Below are 22378 nucleotides of genomic sequence, written 5' to 3' on the forward strand. Positions count from 1 at the left end.
TCTTCTAATAGACTTATCACAATCCTTGCAAGGTGAGTAATGTTTGCTGTGGTCTGGAACAACATGACGGACAAAAAACTATCAGAAATGCAGCCAATATTACATACAGATAATGTGTCATGAGACATGCAAATATAAATTAAATACAAAGAGGATAAAAGTAAAGGATATTAAATGAGCTCAAATACACCTACAAATATGTGAGTGAGTGAATTATATTTACATAGCGCTTTTCTCTAGTGACTCAAAGCGCTTTACATAGTGAAACCCAATATCTAAGTTACATTTAAACCAGTGTGGGTGGCACTGGGAGCAGGTGGGTAAAGTGTCTTGCCCGAGGACACAACGGCAGTAACTAGGATGGCGGAAGCGGGAATCGAACCTGCAACCCTCAAGTTGCTGGCAGGGCCACTCCACCAACCGAGCTATACCGCCCCATGTACATAAAGATAACTCAAATAGCCTGATTAGCACTCCGCACGAGTCAATAACATCAAAAAAGACCGCCTTTGTGCATTCACGCACAGCATAAAACGTTTGGTGGACAAAATGAGACAAAAGAGGAGTGGCATGAAACACGTCTTTCCGTGGCAGCGTCGGAGAAAGTTGCACATGTAAAGAAACTACGGTGAGTTCAAAGACCAGCGAAATAAGTAGGACAAAACGGCACTCGCCAAGTACTGTCATCAGTGAAGCATGTTGGATATAAACAGTGGGGTTTCTAACAATTAGGAAGGTTTGTGTCATGTTTGTCCTCCTGAAAGTAAAAGTATGTACTTGTGTTGCCATTGCTGCCTACCTGGATGCAGTGCAGCAGGTCGGTGTGGTAGTAGCGGTCATGGTGAGCGTTGGCAGCGGCCAGCGTTAACAAGTAGTCGTTCCGGGCCTGCGTGGCCTTGGAGTTGCAGTCGTTTCTCTTTGCTTTCAACTGAAAAGACACATTTCATCGGCACACTTTTGAAATGTTTCATGGAGTGTTTTTAACAACGTAAGTTACACCTGCCGGGGGAAGCAGCCTCTTACCTTCACACTGGCTTTCTGCAAGCTAATTCTGGACTGGAAAAGACCCAGCTTGGACCTGAGACAACAACAACAACAAAAAACAGAGCAATAAATCCACTTTGGACTAACTAACTCTAATATAGACACTTACGTCATGTGTTGCCTTCATTATAACACTTATATAAGACTTTTAAAGTCATTTTGATAGTAGGCTAATATAGACACTTACATCATGTGTTGCCTTCATTATAACACTTAAAAAGACTTTTAAAGTCATTTTGAGAGTAGGCTAATATAGACACTTACATCATGTGTTGCCTTCACATAACCCTTATATAAGACTTTGAATTTAATTTTGATAGTAGGCTAATATAGACACTTACATCATGTGTTGCCTTCATTATAACCCTTATATAAGACTTTGAATTTAATTTTGATAGTAGGCTAATATAGACACTTACATCATGTGTTGCCTTCATTATAACACTTATATAAGACTTTTAAAGTCATTTTGATAGTAGGCTAATATAGACACTTACGTCATGTGTTGTCTTCATTATAACACTTATATAAGACTTTTAAAGTCATTTTGATAGTAGGCTAATATAGACACTTACATCATGTGTTGCCTTCATTATAACACTTAAAAAGACTTTTAAAGTCATTTTGAGAGTAGGCTAATATAGACACTTTCATGTGTTGCCATCATTATAACACTTATATAAGACTTTTAAAGTCATTTTGATAGTAGGCTAATATAGACACATCATGTGTTGTCTTCATTATAACACTTATATAAGACTTTTAAAGTAATTTTGATAGTAGGCTAATATAGACACTTACATCATGTGTTGCCTTCATTATAACACTTATATAAGACTTTTAAAGTCATTTTGATAGTAGGCTAATATAGACACTTACGTCATGTGTTGTCTTCATTATAACACTTATATAAGACTTTTAAAGTCATTTTGATAGTAGGCTAATATAGACACTTACATCATGTGTTGCCTTCATTATAACACTTAAAAAGACTTTTAAAGTCATTTTGAGAGTAGGCTAATATAGACACTTTCATGTGTTGCCATCATTATAACACTTATATAAGACTTTTAAAGTCATTTTGATAGTAGGCTAATATAGACACTTTCATGTGTTACCATCATTATAACACTTATAAGTCATTTTGATAGTAGGCTAATATAGACACTTACATCCTGTGTTGTCTTCATTAAAACACTTATATAAGACTTTCAAAGTCATTTTGATAGTAGGCTTATATAAATACTTTCATGGGTTGCCTTCATTATAACACTTATAAGTCATTTTGATAGTAGGCTAATATAGATCATTTAGACACTTACATCATGTGTTGCCTTCATTATAACACTTATATAAGACTTTTAAAGTCATTTTGATAGTAGGCTAATATAGACACATCATGTGTTGCCTTCACTATAACCCTTATATAAGACTTTTAAAGTCATTTTGATAGTAGGCTAATATAGACACTTACATCCTGTGTTGTCTTCATTATAACCCTTATATAAGACTTTTAAAGTCATTTTGATAGTAGGCTAATATAGACACTTACATCCTGTGTTGTCTTCATTATAACACTTATAGCAGCCCTTTGAGACACTAGTGATTTAGGGCTATATAAGTGAACATTGATTGATTGATTGATTGATATGACATTTAAAGTTTGATAGTAGGCTAATATAGATACTTTGATGTGTTGCCTTCATTACAACACTTTTATAAGACTTTTAAAGTAATTTTGAAAGAAGGCTAATATAGACACTTTGATGTGTTGCTTTCATTACAACACGTATAAGTAATTTTGATAGTAGGCTAATATATCTAATATAGACACTTACATCCTGTCTTGCCTTCATTATAACACTTATATACGACTTTTAAAGTAATTTTTATAGTAGGCTAATATAGTTAATATAGATACTTACATCATGTGTTGCCTTCATTATAACACTTATATAAGACTTTTAAAGTCATTTTGATTGTAGGCTAATATAGACACTTACATCCTGTGTTGTCTTCCTTATAGCACTTATATAAGACTTAAAGTCATTTTGATAGTAGGCTAATATAGATACTTTTCATGTTTGTGTCAGAGCAAAAAAAAATTTTTTTTTTTTTTTTGCTGAAGAACCACAATATCAACTCAACAAACTTATACATAAGAAATTGTGAGTCCACTCTAACTAGCACATTTTTTTACTTTTACCATATTAGTCATCCAAGTGTGTATTTTATCATACAATACGGGGACTTTTGTCGAGACCAGGACTGAATATTCTTGTTTACATCGTTTCTTATGGGAGAATCTGTTTCACTTGACGGGCGTTTCTGGTCGTCGAATCACGTTCGAGAACCAATGAAGTTTGTAGATGGAGGTTCCACTGTAATGTGGTTTGGAAGTCGCACATTGTTGGGTGTCACACCTGTGCCACACCTGTGTCACACTTACTTGGCTTCTATGTCGGCCTTCTCCCGTACCGCGTGGGCAACCTGCTCAGTGTCGTAGTATTTCTTCTTGGCTTTGGCTAATTCCTTCACCGACTCCTGCAACTCCGCCTGGATGCCGCTCAACTGCTCTATGATCTGTTTCAGGGAAGAGGAACCATCGGGGAGTTAGTTAGTCTGGGGGGGGGGGTAGCAATCAAGCTGAAATTGCATATTTTCTCAGAAGAGCTCAACTGCAGAAAGCTCCAGATCAGTGTTTCTGCTCTGAACCATAGACAGCGGCCAAAAAATATCTAGTTCTCGCTGTCACTGTACTCAGTTGTAATACACTTCCCCGCCACTTGTGGCAGTGATGACCATCTCAAACCGGCAGACAAAGTCTGCGGCTAAAATCATTGAGAATTTTTCCAGCGCAAAAATTACGACTAAACTGGTGAATCTGTATTTCCGTTTGCACTTGAATTTTTTTGGATATATATAGCATATATGTTTTAATTGGGTTGTCAAAATAACGCGTTAACTCATTTGATTAATTACCCAAAAAAACTTTGCTAACATAGGCTAATATAGACACTTACATCATGTGTTGCCTTCATTAAACACTTATAGAAGACTTTTAAAGTCATTTTGATAGTAGGCTAATATAGACACTTACATCATGTGTTGTCTTCACTATAACCCTTATATAAGACTTTTAAAGTCATTTTGATAGTAGGCTAATAGAGACACTTACATCATGTGTTGTCTTCACTATAACCCTTATATAAGACTTTTAAAGTCATGTTGATAGTAGGCTAATATAGACACCTTCATGTGTTGTCTTCTTATATAACACTTATAAGTCATTTTGATAGTAGGCTAATATAGCTTATCTAGACACTTACATCATGTGTTGCCTTCATTATAAGACTTATATAAGACTTTTAAAGTCATTTCGATAGTAGGCTAATATAGATACTTACATCATGTGTTGCCTTCATTATAACACTTTTAGAATACTTTTAAAGTCATTTTGATAGTAGGCTAATATAGACACCTACATCATGTGTTGTCTTCATTATAACCCTTATATAAGACTTTTAAAGTCATGTTGATAGTAGGCTAATATAGACACTTACATCATGTGTTGTCTTCATTATAACACTTATATAAGACTTTTAAAGTCATGTTGATAGTAGGCTAATATATTACACGAGGCTTTTAATTTTTTGCAGCTCCCGACATTTTTGTTCTTTGTATTTTTGGTCCATTTAGGCTATTTCAACATTTTGGGTTGCCAAACCCCTGTGTTAAACTGTAAGTTGGTTAAATATAATTACTGATTTAGATTAAAATCAAGAGTTAGATGACTAATTAGTGGGGCCCTGAGCTGAAAAAACTTGATCTCTATTATGGGTCATGCACTATTGTGTACAATGAATGTTTAATAATAATAATAAACAACAACATGATCAAATCCTCTACAATGTCTTATATTTGAAGGGTGGATCCCACTCTGTGCATCCCAACCTCATAAATCCACTCCGATGTCCAAACCTTTTTCAGCTGCTGCTCCTTGTAGAGTCGGACGGTCTTGGCGGGGTCCGACACTTGACTCTTGTAGTTGTCGCACACGTTGAGTCGAGACTGGCTGACCTGCACCGTGCCCTCCAGGTAGGACCGCCAGACCGCGTAAACGTTCCTGGACGCAGAGGACGACACGCTCTTTGCATGGATCAAGTAAATATAATATATGAAAATAATATATCATCGATATTCACACACTGACCTGTAGTCTGTTCTCTGGTCGTCTTGGTTGATCCCGGGCCAGTCTCTCTTTAAATACTGGCTGGCCAGCTTCTGCAGAGCCTGAAAAGACATCATTTGGAACACATTTAAATATGTTGCATGTACACAGAGAGGATTTCACATTGTTGTATTGATCAAGTGAAATGAGTCCAAACAGAAGAATTTTAGGTATAAAAAAACAATAACCGTCTGGAGTGGACGTTTGCTGTCTTTAAGTTGAAGTGGAGTGGTAACTTTATTAACTCATTTCTCTTTTTTTTTTTGCACACTCTTGGAGTCAACATGTGCATAGTGTGTATATAATCCCCCCCCAGCCCTATTTTTTTTTTTCAAAAAAGTGTGAAGAGTGTTTTGCATTCATCCCATCATGTCTTCCATCCATCCATCCATTTTCTACCGCTTATTCCCTTTTGGGGTCACGGGGGGCGCTGGCGCCTATCTCAGCTACAATCGGGCGGAAGGCGGGGTACACCCTGGACAAGTCGCCACCTCATCGCAGGGCATCATGTCTTGTAATGGATTTTAATTGGAGTCATTTGTTTTAATATCCACAATTTGTGTTATAGCCCTGCGATGAGGTGGCGACTTGTCCAGGATGTACCCCGCCTTCCGCCCGATTGTAGCTGAGATAGGCGCCAGCGCCCCCCGCGACCCCGAAAGGGAATAAGCGGTAGAAAATGGATGGATGGATGGATGGAATTTGTGTTATATTGTGTTATGTGTGACCAAGTCTGTTAGCATTTTGTGTTGGATTAATTTTATTTTATTTTATTTTTTTGTGTATAGAATGTTCTGTAGTTACTGAGATTTGTATTATTTTAAATATTTTAACTTGCTGTGTTATTTTGTTTTTTTTAACATTTCTATGCATTTTAACTGTATTTTATATATAGAACGTTCTGTAGATAATGTGATTTTCATGATTTTTAAATATATTACCTTTCTGTGGTTTTTTTTGTTGTTGTTGCACTATTTCTATGCCATTTAACCGTGTTTTATATAAACAATGTTTTGTACTTATTGTGATTTTGCACTATTTCTATGCAGTTTAACTGTTTCATGCATACAATGTTCTGTACCTATTGTGATTTTTATTATTTTTATTATTATTTTACCTTTCTGGTTTTTTTTGCACTAATTCTATGCATTTTAACTGTGTTTTATACATGAAATATTCTGTACTTATTGTGATTTCTATTATTATTATTTGACCTTTTCATGTTTGTTTGTTTTTGCACTATATCTATGCATTTTAACTGTGTTTCATATAGAAAATGTTCTGTACCTATTGTGATTTTTATCATTTTTATTAGTATTTTACCTTTCTGGGTTTTTTGCACTATTTCTATGCATTTTAACTGTTTCATTAATAAAATATTCTGTACCTATTGTAATTTCGGTTATTACTATTTGACCTTTATGGGTTTTTCAACACTATTTCTATGCATTTTAACTGTATTTTGTACATAAAATATTCTGTACTTATTGTGATTTCTATTATTATTATTTGACCTTTTCATGTTTGTTTGTTTTTGCACTATATCTATGCATTTTAACTGTGTTTCATATATAAAATGTTCTGTACCTATTGTGATTTTTATAATTTTTATTATTATTTTACCTTTCTGGGTTTTTTGCACTATTTCTATGCATTTTAACTGTTTCATTAATAAAATATTCTGTACCTATTGTGATTTCGGTTATTACTATTTGACCTCTATGGGTTTTTCAACACTATTTCTATGCATTTTAACTGTATTTTGTACATAAAATATTCTGTACTTATTGTGATTTCTATTATTATTATTTGACCTTTTCATGTTTGTTTGTTTTTGCACTATTTCTATGCATTTCAACTGTATTTTGTACATCCAATTTTCTGTACTTATTGTGATTTTTTTTTTTTTTTAATTATTATTTTACTTTTCTGGGTTTTTTGCACTATTTCTATGCATTTTAACTGTTTCATTAATAAAATATTCTGTACCTATTGTAATTTTTATTATTATTTTACCTTTCTGGGTTTTTTTTTTTTTTTGCACTATTTCTATGCATTTCAACTGTATTTTGTACATAACATTTTCGGTATTTATTGTGATTTTTATTATTTGTATTATTATTTGACCTTTCTGGGATTTTTTCACTATTTCTATGCATTTTAACTGTCTTTTGTACATACACTTTTCTGTACTTATTGTGATTTTAATTGGTTTTAATTATTATTTTACTTTTCTGGGTTTTTTGCACTATTTCTATGCATTTTAACTGTGTTTTATACATACAATTTTCTGTACACATTGTGATTTTTATTATTTGTATTATTATTTTACCTTTCTGGGTTTCCGCACTATTTCTATGCATTTTAACTGTATTTTGTACATAAAATGTTCTGTACTTATTGTGATTTTTATTATTATTTTACCTTTCTGGGTTTTTTGCACTATTTTTGTGCATTTTAACTGTGTTTTATACATAAAATATTCTGTACTTATTGTGATTTCGGTTATTACTATTTGACCTTTATGGGTTTTTTAAAACTATTTCTATGCATTTTAACTGTATTTTGTACATAACATTTTCTGTACTTATTGTGATTTTTATTATTTTATTATTATTTTACCTGTGGGTTTTTTGCACTATTTCTATGCATTTTAACTAAGTTTTATACATAAAATATTCTGTACTTATTGTAATTTTGATTATTACTTTTATTTGACCTTTCTGGGTTTTTTGCACTATTTCTATGCATTTTAACTGTGTTTCATTAATAAAATATTCTGTACCTATTGTGATTTTTATTATTTTTTATTACTTTTTTTACCTTTCTGGGGGTTTTTTTGCACTATTTCTATGCATTTCAACTGTATTTTGTACATAAAATGTTCTGTATTTATTGTGATTTTTATTATTTGTATTATTATTTGACCTTTCTGTGATTTTTTCACTATTTCTATGCATTTTTTGTACATACAATTTTCTGTACTTATTGTGATTTTAATTTTTTTTATTTATTATTTTACCTTTCTGGGTTTTTTGCACTATTTCTATGCATTTTAACTGTGTTTTATACATACAATTTTCTGTACACATTGTGATTTTTATTATTTGTATTATTATTTTACCTTTCTGGGTTTTTGCACTATTTCTATGCATTTTAACCATTTTTTTCACATAAAATTTTCTGTACTTATTGTGATTTTTATTTCTATTTTACCTTTCTGGGTTTTTTGCACTATTTCTATGCATTTTAACTGTATTTTATACATAAAATATTCTGTGCTTATTGTGATTTCGATTATTATTATTTTACCTTTCTGGGGGTTTTTTCTCACTATTTCTATGCATTTTAACTGAGTTTTATACATAAACTTTTTTTCCAAGATGGCGCTGCTGTAGTGGCTGCTGTAGGCAGGAGCTCTGTGCTCTTGTGTCATCCTTTTGTGTTTCCCTCTTGTTTTCATGTGTTATTATATTTTTTTGCATTTTGGTCCGGGACCCTTTGGGACTGTGTGACAAGGGGTGCCACTTTCGTGACCTCTGTGGTGCTTTTTTTGTGGACTTCTGGATCTGCCTCTGCTACACCAGAGTCCGTTTGGATGTACTGGAGGAGATGCGGATGAGGGGACAGGACTGCGGAGCTAGCACTGAGCGCTGGGACGGAGAGGCTTCGCGGTGTCTCGACTGGGTGAGCAGGTGTCGGACACCTCAGTCACCTTGGACGTATCCTCGCTCATCCATGCGGACTGGACACTGGCCGAGAGTGGAGTCAGCTGTCTTGGTTGCTTTGTTGGGTCTGCTCCTGTCTCTGGCCATGCTCCATCCTCCCCAGCGGACGATGGCGTGGATCACCGCAGAGGCCACCACAGTGGATATGTTTCTTTTACTTTTTATTCATAGCTGTATGTAGAAGTGTCTGCTTGTATCTGCTGCTTTAGTGTCTTTAATGTCCTCTGAGTTCTTTGATGTTTGATGTTTCCCTCTTACACACATGGAAGAGGGATGTGTACTATGGCTATGAGTTGTTGTTTTTTTCCCTTGGCCTCAGTCTGCACCCCCTCTCCAGGGCCTAGGCTAAGACCGATTTTTTATTTTATTTTAATCTTCTATTTTTTTTCTCCCTGTAATGTTTGTCTGACCTTGAATGGGATTGTGCTGAAAATTGTCATTTTCCTGAAGGAACTCTCCTGACGGAATAAATAAAGTACTATCTAATCTAATAAACTATTCTGAACTTATTGTAATTTTGATTATTACTTTTATTTGACCTCTCTGGGTTTTTTGCTCTATTTCTATGCATTTTAACTGTTTTTTATACATAAAATATTCTGTATTTATTGTGATTTCGATTATTATTATCTGACCTTTCTGGGGTTTTTTTTCTCACTATTTCTATGCATTTTAACTGTGTTTTATACATAAAATGTTCTGTACCTATTGTGATTTTCATTATTTTCAATATTTTACTTTTCTGGGGGGGGGGTTTCTTGCACGATTTCTATGCATTTTAACTGTTTTATATACAGAATGGTCTGTACTTAATGTGTGTTTTATTATTTTTTTTAATTTCACCTTTCTGTTTTAATCGGTACAACACTTTAGGGCGGTAGTCCATTTTAAAATTGTGCTATATAAATAAATAAATCGACTTAGACTTTGCAGCACCGCTCGTATCAGCAGTTTGTATCAGACATTTTACATGCCGGCCTGTATCATCCAATACTTGTTTTATGATGACATCAGACAGATATTCACTGTCAATATCGGACAAGGGCTTGCATTCAGATGTTGTCTGCTTTAAAACTCTTAAAGGCACAGTAACCTCCGATGTGAAGCAGGCTGCAGTCCTGAGTGGGTCACTGTGTCAGTAGCGACAACACACACACACATTTTCCTGAAATCCCTGCATACTGTATATCTGTGTGTGTGTGTGTGTGTGTGTGTGTGTGTGTGTGTGTGTGTGTGTGTGTGTGTGTGTGTGTGTGTGTGTGTGTGTGTGTGTGTGTGTGTTCAACTGAGATTGCTACGTCATCTAAATTCCTATCATACCCGTGGTTTCTAGTACTGATGCCACTCTTAATCCATTGCACCTTTCCTTCTCTCTGTCAGCTGAGACTAAATCCTTCATTCCCTCGGCACTCCATCTTGTCTTTCGTTTCCTTTTCTCCTCCTCCGATAAAGCATGCATGTTTTCTACAAGTCACTCCATCTCTCCATCCCCTCCTGTCATCACCTGGCAACCTCGACACTATGTTACAATGGCAGCCCTTATATGGGCTTCCTGTGTGGTTACGGTAAGGTAACACACACACACACACACACACACACACACACACACAAACACTCGCGCACACACACACGTCCTGTTTTATGATCAGGGAGGCAAACGGAACATTCCATGACTTCCTAAGACCACAATGTGTTAATAAAAATGTAGTCGGTCAATTTATTTCCGACGTTTTAAGACAGGAGTTTCCAAACTAGCTTTTTTTTTTAAACAATTAATACTGTTACTGTACTTATTGTGATTTCGATTATTATTATTTGACCTTTCTGTTTTTTGTTTTTTTTTTGCACTATTTCTATGAATTTTAACTGTGTTTCGTACATAAAATGTTCTGTACCTATTGTGATTTTTATTATTTTTATTATTATTTTACCTTTCTGGGTTTTGTTGCACTTTTTCTGTGCATTTTAACTGTGTTTTATACATAAAATATTCTGTACTTATTGTGATTTCGATTATTATTATTTGACCTTTCTGGGGGGTTTTTTTTGCACTATTTCTATGAATTTTAAGTGTGTTTCGTACATAAAATGTTCTGTACCTATTGTGATTTTTATTATTTTATGATTATTTTACCTTTCTGGGGTTTTTTGCACTTTTTCTATGCATTTTAACTGTGTTTTATACATAAAATATTCTGTAATTATTGTGATTTCGATTATTATTATTTGACCTTTCTGGGTTCTTTTCTTTGCACTATTTCTATGCCTTTTAACCATGTTTTATATAAACAATGTTTTGTACTTATTGTGATTTCGCACTATTTCTATGCATTTTAACTGTGTTTCATACATAAAATGTTCTGTCCCTAATGTGATTTTTATCATTTTTATTATTATTTTACCTTTCTGTTTTTTTTTGCACTTTTTCTATGCATTTTAACTGTGTTTTATAAATAAAATATTCTGTACTTATTGTGATCTTGATTATTATTATTTTAACTTTCTGGGGGGGGTTGCACTATTTCTATGCATTTTAACTGTGTTTTATACATAAAATATTCTGTAATTATTGTGATTTCGATTAATATTATTTGACCTTCCTGGGATTTTTTTTTTTTTTTGCACTATTTCTATGAATTTTAACCATGTTTTATATAAACAATGTTTTGTACTTATTGTGATTTCGCACTATTTCTATGCATTTTAACTGTGTTTCATACATAAAATGTTCTGTCCCTAATGTGATTTTTATCATTTTTATTATTATTTGACCTTTCTGGGGTTTTTTGCACTAATTCTATGCATTTTAACTGTCTTTTATACATGAAATATTCTGTACTTATTGTGATTTCGATTATTATTATTTGACCTTTTCATGTTTGTTTGTTTTTGCACTATTTCTATGCATTTTAACTGTGTTTCATATATAAAATGTTCTGTACCTATTGTGATTTTTATCATTTTTATTATTATTTTACCTTTCTGGGTTTTTTTGCACTTTTTCAGTGCATTTTAACTGTGTTTTATACATAAAATACTCTGTACTTATTGAGATTTCGATTATTATTATTTGACCTTTCTGGGGGGGGGGGTTCTGCACTATTTCTATGAATTTTAAGTGTGTTTCGGACATAAAATGTTCTGTACTTGTTGTGATTTTTATCATTTGTATTATTATTTTACCTTTCTGTTTTTTTTGCACTTTTTCTATGCATTTTAACTGTGTTTTATAAATAAAATATTCTGTACTTATTGTGATCTTGATTATTATTATTTGAACTTTCTGGGGGGGTTGCACTATTTCTATGCCTTTTAACCATATTTTATATGAACAATGTTTTGTACTTATTGTGATTTCGCACTATTTCTATGCATTTTAACTGTGTTTCATACATAAAATGTTCTGTCCCTAATGTGATTTTTATAATTTTTATTATTATTTGACCTTTCTGGGTTTTTTTGCACTATTTCTATGCATTTTAACTGTCTTTTATACATGAAATATTCTGTAATTATTGTGATTTCGATTATTATTTTTTGACCTTTTCATGTTTGTTTGTTTTTGCACTATATCTATGCATTTTAACTGTGTTTCATATATAAAATGTTCTGTACCTATTGTGATTTTTATTATTTGTATTATTATTTTACCTTTCTGGGTTTTTTTGCACTTTTTCTATGCATTTTAACTGTGTTTTATACATAAAATAGTCTGTACTTATTGTGATCTTGATTATTATTATTTGAACCTATATTTCTATGCATTTTAACTGTGTTTTATACATAAAATATTCTGTAATTACTGTGATTTAGATTATTATTATTTGACCTTTCTGGGTTTTTTTTTTTTTTGCACTATTTCTATGCCTTTTAACCATGTTTTATACAAACAATGTTTTGTACTTATTGTGATTTCGCACTATTTCTATGCATTTTAACTGTGTTTCATACATAAAATGTTCTGTACCTATTGTGATTTTTATCATTTTTATTATTATTTTACCTTTCTGGGTTTTTTTGCAATTTTTCAATGCATTTTAACTGTTTTTATACATAAAATACTCTGTACCTATTGTGATTTCGATTATTATTATTTGACCTTCCTGGGTTGTTGTTTTTTTTGTTGCACTATTTTTATGAATTTTAAGTGTGTTTCGTACATAAAATGTTCTGTACCTGTTGTGATTTTTATTATTTGTATTATTTTACCTTTCTGGGTTTTTTTTAGCACTTTTTCTATGCATTTTAACTGTGTTTTATAAATAAAATATTCTGTACTTATTGTGATCTTGATTAATATTATTTTAACTTTCTGGGGGGGGGGGGGGTTGCACTATTTCTATGCATTTTAACTGTGTTTCATATATAAAATGTTCTGTACTTATTGTGATTTTTATTATTTTTATTATTATTTTACCTTTCTGGGTTTTTTGCACTTTTTCAATGCATTTTAACTGTGTTTTATACATAAAATACTCTATACTTATTATGATTTCGATTATTATTATTTGACCTTCCTGGGTTTTTTTTTTGTGCACTATTTCTATGAATTTTAACCGTGTTTCGTACATAAAATGTTCTCTACCTATTGTGATTTTTATTATTTTTATTATTATTTTACCTTTCTGGGGTTTTTTGCACTTTTTCTATGCATTTTAACTGTGTTTTATACATAAAATATTCTGTAATTATTGTGATTTCGATTATTATTATTTGACCTTTCTGGGGGTTTTTTTTGCACTATTTCTATGCCTTTTAACCATGTTTTATATAAACAATGTTTTGTACTTATTGTGATTTCGCACTATTTCTATGCATTTTAACTGGGTTTCATACATAAAATGTTCTGTCCCTAAAGTGATTTTTATCATTTTTATTATGATTTGACCTTTCTGGGGGTTTTTGCACTATTTTTATGCATTTTAACTGTGTTTCATATATAAAATGTTCTGTACTTATTGTGATTTTTATTATTTTTATTATTATTTTACCTTTCTGGGTTTTTTGCACTTTTTCAATGCATTTTAACTGTGTTTTATACATAAAATACTCTATACTTATTATGATTTTGATTATTATTATTTGACCTTCCTGGTTTTTTTTTTTTTGCACTATTTCTATGAATTTTAACTGTGTTTCATACCTAAAATGTTCTGTACCTGTTGTGATTTTTATTATTTCTATTATTATTTTACCTTTCTGGGTTTTTTTTGCACTTTTTCTAAGCATTTTAACTGTGTTTTATAAATAAAATATTCTGTACTTATTGTGATCTTGATTATTATTATTTGAACTTTCTGGGGGGGAGGGGGGTTGAACTATTTCTATGCATTTTAACTGTGTTTTATACATAAAATATTCTGTAATTATTGTGATTTCGATTATTATTATTTGACCTTTCTGGGGGGGTTTTTTGCACTATTTCTATGCCTTTTAACCATGTTTTATATAAACAATGTTTTGTACTTATTGAGATTTTGCACTATTTCTATGCATTTTAACTGTGTTTCATACATAAAATGTTCTGTCCCTAATGTGATTTTTATCATTTTTATTATCATTTGACCTTTCTGGGGTTTTTCGCACTATTTCTATGCATTTTAACTGTGTTTCATATATAAAATGTTCTGTACCTATTGTGATTTTTATTATTTTTATTATTATTTTACCTTTCTGGGTTTTTTGCATTTGTGCAATGCATTTTAACTGTGTTTTATACACAAAATACTCTGTACTTATTGTGATTCCGATTATTATTATTTGACCTTCCTGGGTTGTTGTTTTTTTTGCACTATTTCTATGAATTTTAAGTGTGTTTTGTACATAAAATGTTCTGTACCTGTTGTGATTTTTATTATTTTTATTATTATTTTACCTTTCTGGGGTTTTTTTTGCAATTTTTCGATGCATTTTAACTGTGTTTTATAAATAAAATATTCTGTACTTATTGTGATCTTGATTAATATTATTTTAACTTTCTGGGGGGGGGTTGCACTATTTCTATGCATTTTAACTGTGTTTTATACATAAAATATTCTGTAATTATTGTGATTTCGATTAATATTATTTGACCTTCCTGGGTTTTTTTTTTTAATGCACTATTTCTATGCCTTTTAACCATGTTTTATATAAACAATGTTTTGTACTTATTGTGATTTCGCACTATTTCTATGCATTTTAACTGTGTTTCATACATAAAATGTTCTGTACCTATTGTGATTTTTATCATTTGTATTATTATTTGACCTTTCTGGGTTTTTTTGCACTAATTCTATGCATTTTAACTGTCTTTTATACATGAAATATTCTGTACTTATTGTGATTTCGATTATTATTATTTGACCTTTTCATGTTTGTTTGTTTTTGCACTATATCTATGCATTTTAACTGTGTTTCATATATAAAATGTTCTGTACCTACTGTGATTTTTATCATTTTTATTATTATTTTTTTTCCTTTCTGGGTTTTTTGCACTTTTTCAATGCATTTTAACTGTGTTTTGTACATAAAATACTCTGTACTTATTGTGATTTCGATTATTATTATTTGACCTTCCTGGTTTTTTTTTTTTTGCACTATTTCTATGAATTTTAACTGTGTTTCGTACATAAAATGTTCTATACCTGTTGTGATTTTTATTATTTTTATTTTTATTTTACCTTTCTGGGTTTTTTTGCACTTTTTCTATGCGTTTTAACCGTGTTTTATACATAAAATATTCTGTAGTTATTGTGATTTCGATTATTATTATTTGACCTTTCTGGGGTTTTTTTTTTTGCACTATTTCTATGCCTTTTAACCATGTTTTATACAAACAATGTTTTGTACTTATTGTGATTTCGCACTATTTCTATGCATTTTAACTGTGTTTCATACATAAAATGTTCTGTCCCTAATGTAATTTTTATCATTTTTATTATTATTTGACCTTTCTGGTGTTTTTTGCACTAATTCTATGCATTTTAACTGTGTTTTATACATAAAATATTCTGTAGTTATTGTGATTTTGATTATTATTATTTGACCTTTCTGGGGTTTTTTTTGCACTATTTCTATGCCTTTTAACCATGTTTTATACAAACAATGTTTTGTACTTATTGAGATTTTGCACTATTTCTATGCATTTTAACTGTGTTTCATAAATAAAATGTTCTGTACCTATTGGGATTTTTATCATTTTTATTATTATTTTACCTTTATTTTTTTTTGCACTATTTCTATGCATTTTAACTGTGTTTTATATATGAAATATTCTGTACTTATTGTGATTTCGATTATTATTATTTGACCTTTTCATGTTTGTTTGTTTTTGCACTATATCTATGCATTTTAACTGTGTTTCATACATAAAATGTTCTGTCCCTAATGTGATTTTTATCATTTGTATTATTATTTGACCTTTCTGGGGTTTTTTGCAATAATTCTATGCATTTTAACTGTCTTTTATACATGAAATATTCTGTACTTATTGTGATTTCGATTATTATTATTTGACCTTTTCATGTTTGTTTGTTTTTGCACTATATATATGCATTTTAACTGTGTTTCATATATAAAATGTTCTGTCCCTAATGTGATTTTTATCATTTGTATTATTATTTGACCTTTCTGGGGTTTTTTGCAATAATTCTATGCATTTTAACTGTCTTTTATACATGAAATATTCTGTACTTATTGTGATTTCGATTATTATTATTTGACCTTTTCATGTTTGTTTGTTTTTGCACTATATCTATGCATTTTAACTGTGTTTCATATATAAAATGTTCTGTACCTATTGTGATTTTTATCATTTTTATTATTATTTTTTTTCCTTTCTGGGTTTTTTTCACTTTTTCAATGCATTTTAACTATGTTTTATACATAAAATACTCTGTACTTATTGTGATTTCGATTATTATTATTTGACCTTTCTGGGGGTTTTTTGCACTATTTCTATGAATTTTTAGTGTGTTTCGTACATAAAATGTTCTGTACTTGTTGTGATTTTTATAATTTTTATTATTATTTTACCTTTCTGTTTTTTTTTTGCACTTTTTCTATGCATTTTAACTGTGTTTTATAAATAAAATATTCTGTACTTATTGTGATCTTGATTATTATTATTTGAACTTTCTGGGGGGGAGGGGGGTTGCACTATTTCTATGCATTTTAACTGTGTTTTATACATAAAATATTCTGTAATTATTGTGATTTCGATTATTATTATTTGACCTTTCTGGGGTTTTTTTTTTTTGCACAATTTCTATGCCTTTTAACCATGTTTTATATAAACAATGTTTTGTACTTATTGAGATTTTGCACTATTTCTATGCATTTTAACTGTGTTTTATATATGAAATATTCTGTACTTATTGTGATTTCGATTATTATTATTTGACCTTTTCATGTTTGTTTGTTTTTGCACTATATCTATGCATTTTAACTGTGTTTCATATATAAAATGTTCTGTACCTATTGTGATTTTTATTATTATTTTACCTTTCTGGGGTTTTTTTTGCACTTTTTCAATGCATTTTAACTGTGTTTTATACATAAAATACTCCGTACTTATTGTGATTTCGATTATTATTATTTGACCTTTCTGGGGGTTTTTTTTGCACTATTTCTATGAATTTTAAGTGTGTTTCGTACATAAAATGTTCTGTACTTGTGATTTTTATAATTTTTATTATTATTTTACCTTTCTCGTTTTTTTGCACTTTTTCTATGCATTTTAACGGTGTTTTATACATAAAATATTCTGTACTTATTGTGATTTCGATTATTATTATTTGATCTTTCTGTTGTTTTTTTTTGCACTATTCCTATGCCTTTTAACCATGTTTTATACAAACAATGTTTTGTACTTATTGTGATTTCGCATTATTTCTATGCATTTTAACTGTGTTTCATACATAAAATGTTCTGTACCTATTGTGATTTTTATCATTTTTATTATTATTTTACCTTTCTTGGTTTTTTTTTTTGTTTTTTTTGCACTATTTCCATGCATTTTAACTGTGTTTTATACATGAAATATTCTGTACTTATTGTGATTTCGATTATTATTATTTGACCTTTTCATGTTTGTTTGTTTTTGCACTATATCTATGCATTTTAACTGTGTTTCATATAGAAAATGTTCTGTACCTATTGTGATTTTTATTATTATTTTATCTTTCTGGGTTTTTTGCACTTTTTCTATGCATTTTAACTGTGTTTATACATAAAATATTCTGTACTTATTGTGATTTCGATTATTATTATTTGACCTTACTGGGGGATTTTTTTTTTTTTTGCACTATTTCTAGGCATTTTAACCTTGTTTTATATAAGCAATACTTATTGTGATTTCGCACTATTGTTAGCATTCTAATATTAGCATTCTAGCTTTTTTTTTTGCCAGTTTTGCAGGTATACATCTCAGCGTAAAATGTTTTGTAGGTAAATTCCACACTATGAGCCGTTACTTTGTTTCCTACACTGTGAACCCTGCGGCTTATAAAACGGTGCAGTTAATTCATGGATTTTTTTGTACTACCGGCTGTCACCATGGAAACACTCAGTTCCCGCCACATTCATGACATCGTATGGTCTGACTTGGTGCTGTTTTTTGTTGTGGGACATGCGGCAAGAGCGATCTGGACAACAAAACCTAGTTTTAGTACGCTGAATGAGGCCACGGTGTTGTGATGTGACCATGCTACTGGAATGATCCAGATGCACCATCGCAAAAGAAAATGCATGTTGCACAAAGTTTTTTTCACTTCGGGAAAAAATGAGCACCATGAAAAAATAACTTTTGGGTGTTTTTTTTTGAGTTGGTAAACAATAACAAAAATGACAAAATTACTAAATATCCTTTCTAATCCAGGGTTGTCCAAACTTTATGCCCTGGGGTCCGCATTGAGCTAAGGAAATTTGGTCAAGGGCCGAAAGTATGTATATATATATATATATATATATATATATATAATTTTAACATCCACAATTTGTGTTATATTGTGTTATGTGTCATCAAGTCTGTTAGCATTTTGTGTTGGTTTATTTTTTATATATTGCAACATGACTAGGGAAGGTTGTTTACATTAGGTCATAAGAGTAAATACTACGCAATAAAAGTTGTCGACATGATGGTAACAAAGTAGCGACATATAATTTTGCTTTTAGAAGGAATTGAAACCTCCCTGCGACCAGATTCCTTGGCGGACGTCTCATGGGCCAAATTAGTTTGGACACCACCGTAGTATCGATCATATAACGATACTATACTTGATACCATTATTTGTTATCTTTTTATTCCTTTTATTCAAGGTCAAAAAAACAATCAACGTAACATTGAAATAATTGATTAAAAAAACTGAAAAGGAGCAGAAAGAAGTAAAACTGTACATTATCTGCCCCATAACATATAAATATAATAACAAAATAACCAAACATGGAAACAAAAAACATACCTTTTTATCATCATTATTTGTAATTATTATTTTTTAACGCAGTAGGAGATTTTAACATTAATTTTTATATTTTCCAACAGTGTGCAGTGTGTAGATTCCTGGTCCGTCAAGTCCTCCAGTGATAATACTACTTGGCATCACGGACGCGAGGATGACTTGATTTGGAAACTGCACAGTGGAGGGACGTTAGCAACCGGCGATGTTGCTACATTGCCATGAGGACACACTTTGGGGCGGCATAGCTCGGTTGGTAGAGTGGGCGTGCCAGCAACTTGAGGGTTGCAGGTTCGATTCCCGCTTGTGCCATCCTAGTTACTGCCGTTGTGTCCTTGGGCAAGACACTTTACCCACCTGCTCCCAGTGCCACCCACACTGGTTTGAATGTAACTTAGATATTGGGGTTCACTATGTAAAGCGCTTTGAGTCACTAGAGAAAAGCGCTATATAAATATAATTCACTTCACTTCACTTTAAAGTTGAATATGCTTAAGTAATAAAAGTTGGATCATCCCACAAAACTGATACCTTTTATATTGTACGTCGCCCCATCTATGGATTTTTTTAGTTAATAAGTCATTTATCCATCAGTTTGTTTAATTTAGTCAAGTAGTTCAATAAAAAAACACTTAATAGCATTAAATAGTATTTTAATCATATGTGCATTTATAATTTAAAAAAAGTCACACGCCACCGCTTTCATGAACGCTCGATTGCAGCGGAAGGCATATTTTAAAGTTCCGGGACTCAACATGAATTTTTATTAGCTTCACTCGTTAAACGATTCAACGAAGCAACAGAGTAGCAATGGAAGCCAGCCAATCGGCCAGGAAGTCATTTTTTGACGCATACTTTGTCCGACTGACGACTCCAATATGTGCTCGTCCGCTTTCTTCAATCAATATACTCCATTTTGGCCGCGCTCTCCAGCCGCCTGCGCTCGGCCCTTTGATGCGTGCTGTGATGGGACGCCGTCCGCACCTGCAGTGTCAGCTCATCGCCGCCTTTCGAATCCCGCCCGGCGACAAGTGAACACTCGCGCGTGCGACGCCAGCAACACCATTTATGTCAGGAAACTGATTTTCCATTCTATTCACGCTGGAGTCGGACTGCCTGTGCATCCAATTTTACACGACTATTTACAAAAAGGGGGCCTTTACACTTTGCAGCAAAGGCATCTGCGTCTGATTGCTGTTCAGGACGCTCACCTGTTCCCCGATCACTAATTAGAGGCATCATTTAAGCCTGCCTTTGCCAGTCAGTCGGCCTGGCGTCTTTGTTTGCTACATGCTACGTGAGTATTACTTGTCTTCTAGTCTATGCTAAGTGGTAGCCTTGGCTTCCAGTTGCTTCGGCTTGTTTTCGGTTTTTGGTACTTCCTTGAGTTTTGAAGAATAAATCATGTTCCTACCTGCACGACCTGTCCGGAGTGGTCCGTTTGCATCCCAGGGGAACGAACCTCATTTTGTTGATAATCGTTTTTGATGATAAAATGTGAAGTGAATTATATTTATATAGCGCTTTTCTCAAGTGACTCAAAGCGCTTTACATAGTGACACCCAATATCTAAGTTACATTTAAAGCAGTGTGGGTGGCACTGGGAGCAGGTGGGTAAAGTGTCTTGCCCAAGGACACAACGGCAGTGACTAGGATGGCTGAAGCGGGAATCGAACCGGCAACCCTCAAGTTGCTGGCACGGCCACTCTACCAACCGAGCTATACCGTATTTTTATTGCAACATAAAAAAATAAGCTGATCATAATAACTGCTGTCCAGTTGTTATATCTTGTTTTATTATTACATTTCTAAACTTTGGTGATGAAATCGCCATTTAAAATCGCTAATGCTAATCAGTAGCATGTCAATAGCAAAGCCAATGTATATTAGCATCAAGCTATCGCATTTTTTTCCAATAGTGGAGCGTTACTTTACCAGCGTTTTTTTTGACTCAATTGCTTTGTTAGCATACAAAAATTTCAACATTACCCAGAAGTAGTTTGTCCGAGTCCGCTCTCAGTGCTGCTGGAGTGATCGCCAAGGGCCGACGTGCAAAGACGGGGCTTTACGTCCCGAGCAAAACCAAGGAACCGCAAAATGGCAACCATTGGATTTGTTTGGCGACAATAAAGTACCGGATTTGGTACCTGTCCTTATTAGTGTCAACCTACTATCTGCATAAATACCATGGGGCTATATTTAATAGATTAGAAAACATTCTGATTTAAAAATGAAAATCAATAAGATATTTTGGGAAGAACCACAACTGATCAATGGCATATCCAAACTGAACCGAAAACCCGTGTCACAGAACCATACTCGGACCAGAACCGTGGAAGTTTGTCAACCCTCCCGCCCTAATCTGACAGCCATTTTTTCCACAGAATCTTTTTGGTTCCAAGGCAAACAAAAACGTTTATTTTTCTCGGAGAAACCCAATATCAACTCAAGGACCTCGATACAAGAGATTGTGAGTCCACTCAGGCAGCCCTTTTTTGGCCAGAGCGCTGCAGGATGAGCCCCGCCTCAAACTATGCCAGTAATGTGGACTTCAGCGGGGACAAACAGAAAAAAAACAACACGCAGGACCGTCTGGTCTGCAGGATGCATTTGAGCGCCAGATATAGACGATTAAGAAAAGTACATTTGTTGTCACTCCCTCAAACACAACCGTTCTAATCTAGATTGTTTTAACCCCCCGGCTGGGACTTGTTTCAAGACTCCCCTGGAGGACAGTGCGGTTAAATATCAACTCTGCTCATGGGCCCTGGCCACATGTGCACACCCCCCCCCCCACCCCACCACACGCCTTTGCCACCGCCTAACCCCACGTTACATGACGGACAACGGAGCTGCGCCCCTAGTGGCTGTGCCGGATGCCTGCCGTTGCAAGTCTTGTGGGTTCTGTATAAAATGTTTGCGGTCTTATCAAGTTGCTTTTT

The 22378-nt window shown here is 32.7% G+C and overlaps 1 protein-coding gene across 1 annotated transcript in view; it reads right to left on the bottom strand.

The window, feature by feature from the left end:
• The window catches only part of LOC133564759 (F-BAR and double SH3 domains protein 2-like), a 163783-nt gene that overhangs the window by 99305 nt on the left and 42100 nt on the right, over positions 1-22378 (bottom strand). Inside the window, 5 exon segments of the mRNA XM_061919244.1 lie at positions 800-928; positions 1024-1078; positions 3494-3627; positions 5026-5170; positions 5258-5337. Coding sequence (XP_061775228.1) covers positions 800-928; positions 1024-1078; positions 3494-3627; positions 5026-5170; positions 5258-5337 — 543 coding nt within the window.

The sequence above is a fragment of the Nerophis ophidion genome, linkage group LG13 (assembly GCF_033978795.1).
Source record: "Nerophis ophidion isolate RoL-2023_Sa linkage group LG13, RoL_Noph_v1.0, whole genome shotgun sequence".
Lineage (NCBI taxonomy): Eukaryota > Metazoa > Chordata > Actinopteri > Syngnathiformes > Syngnathidae > Nerophis > Nerophis ophidion.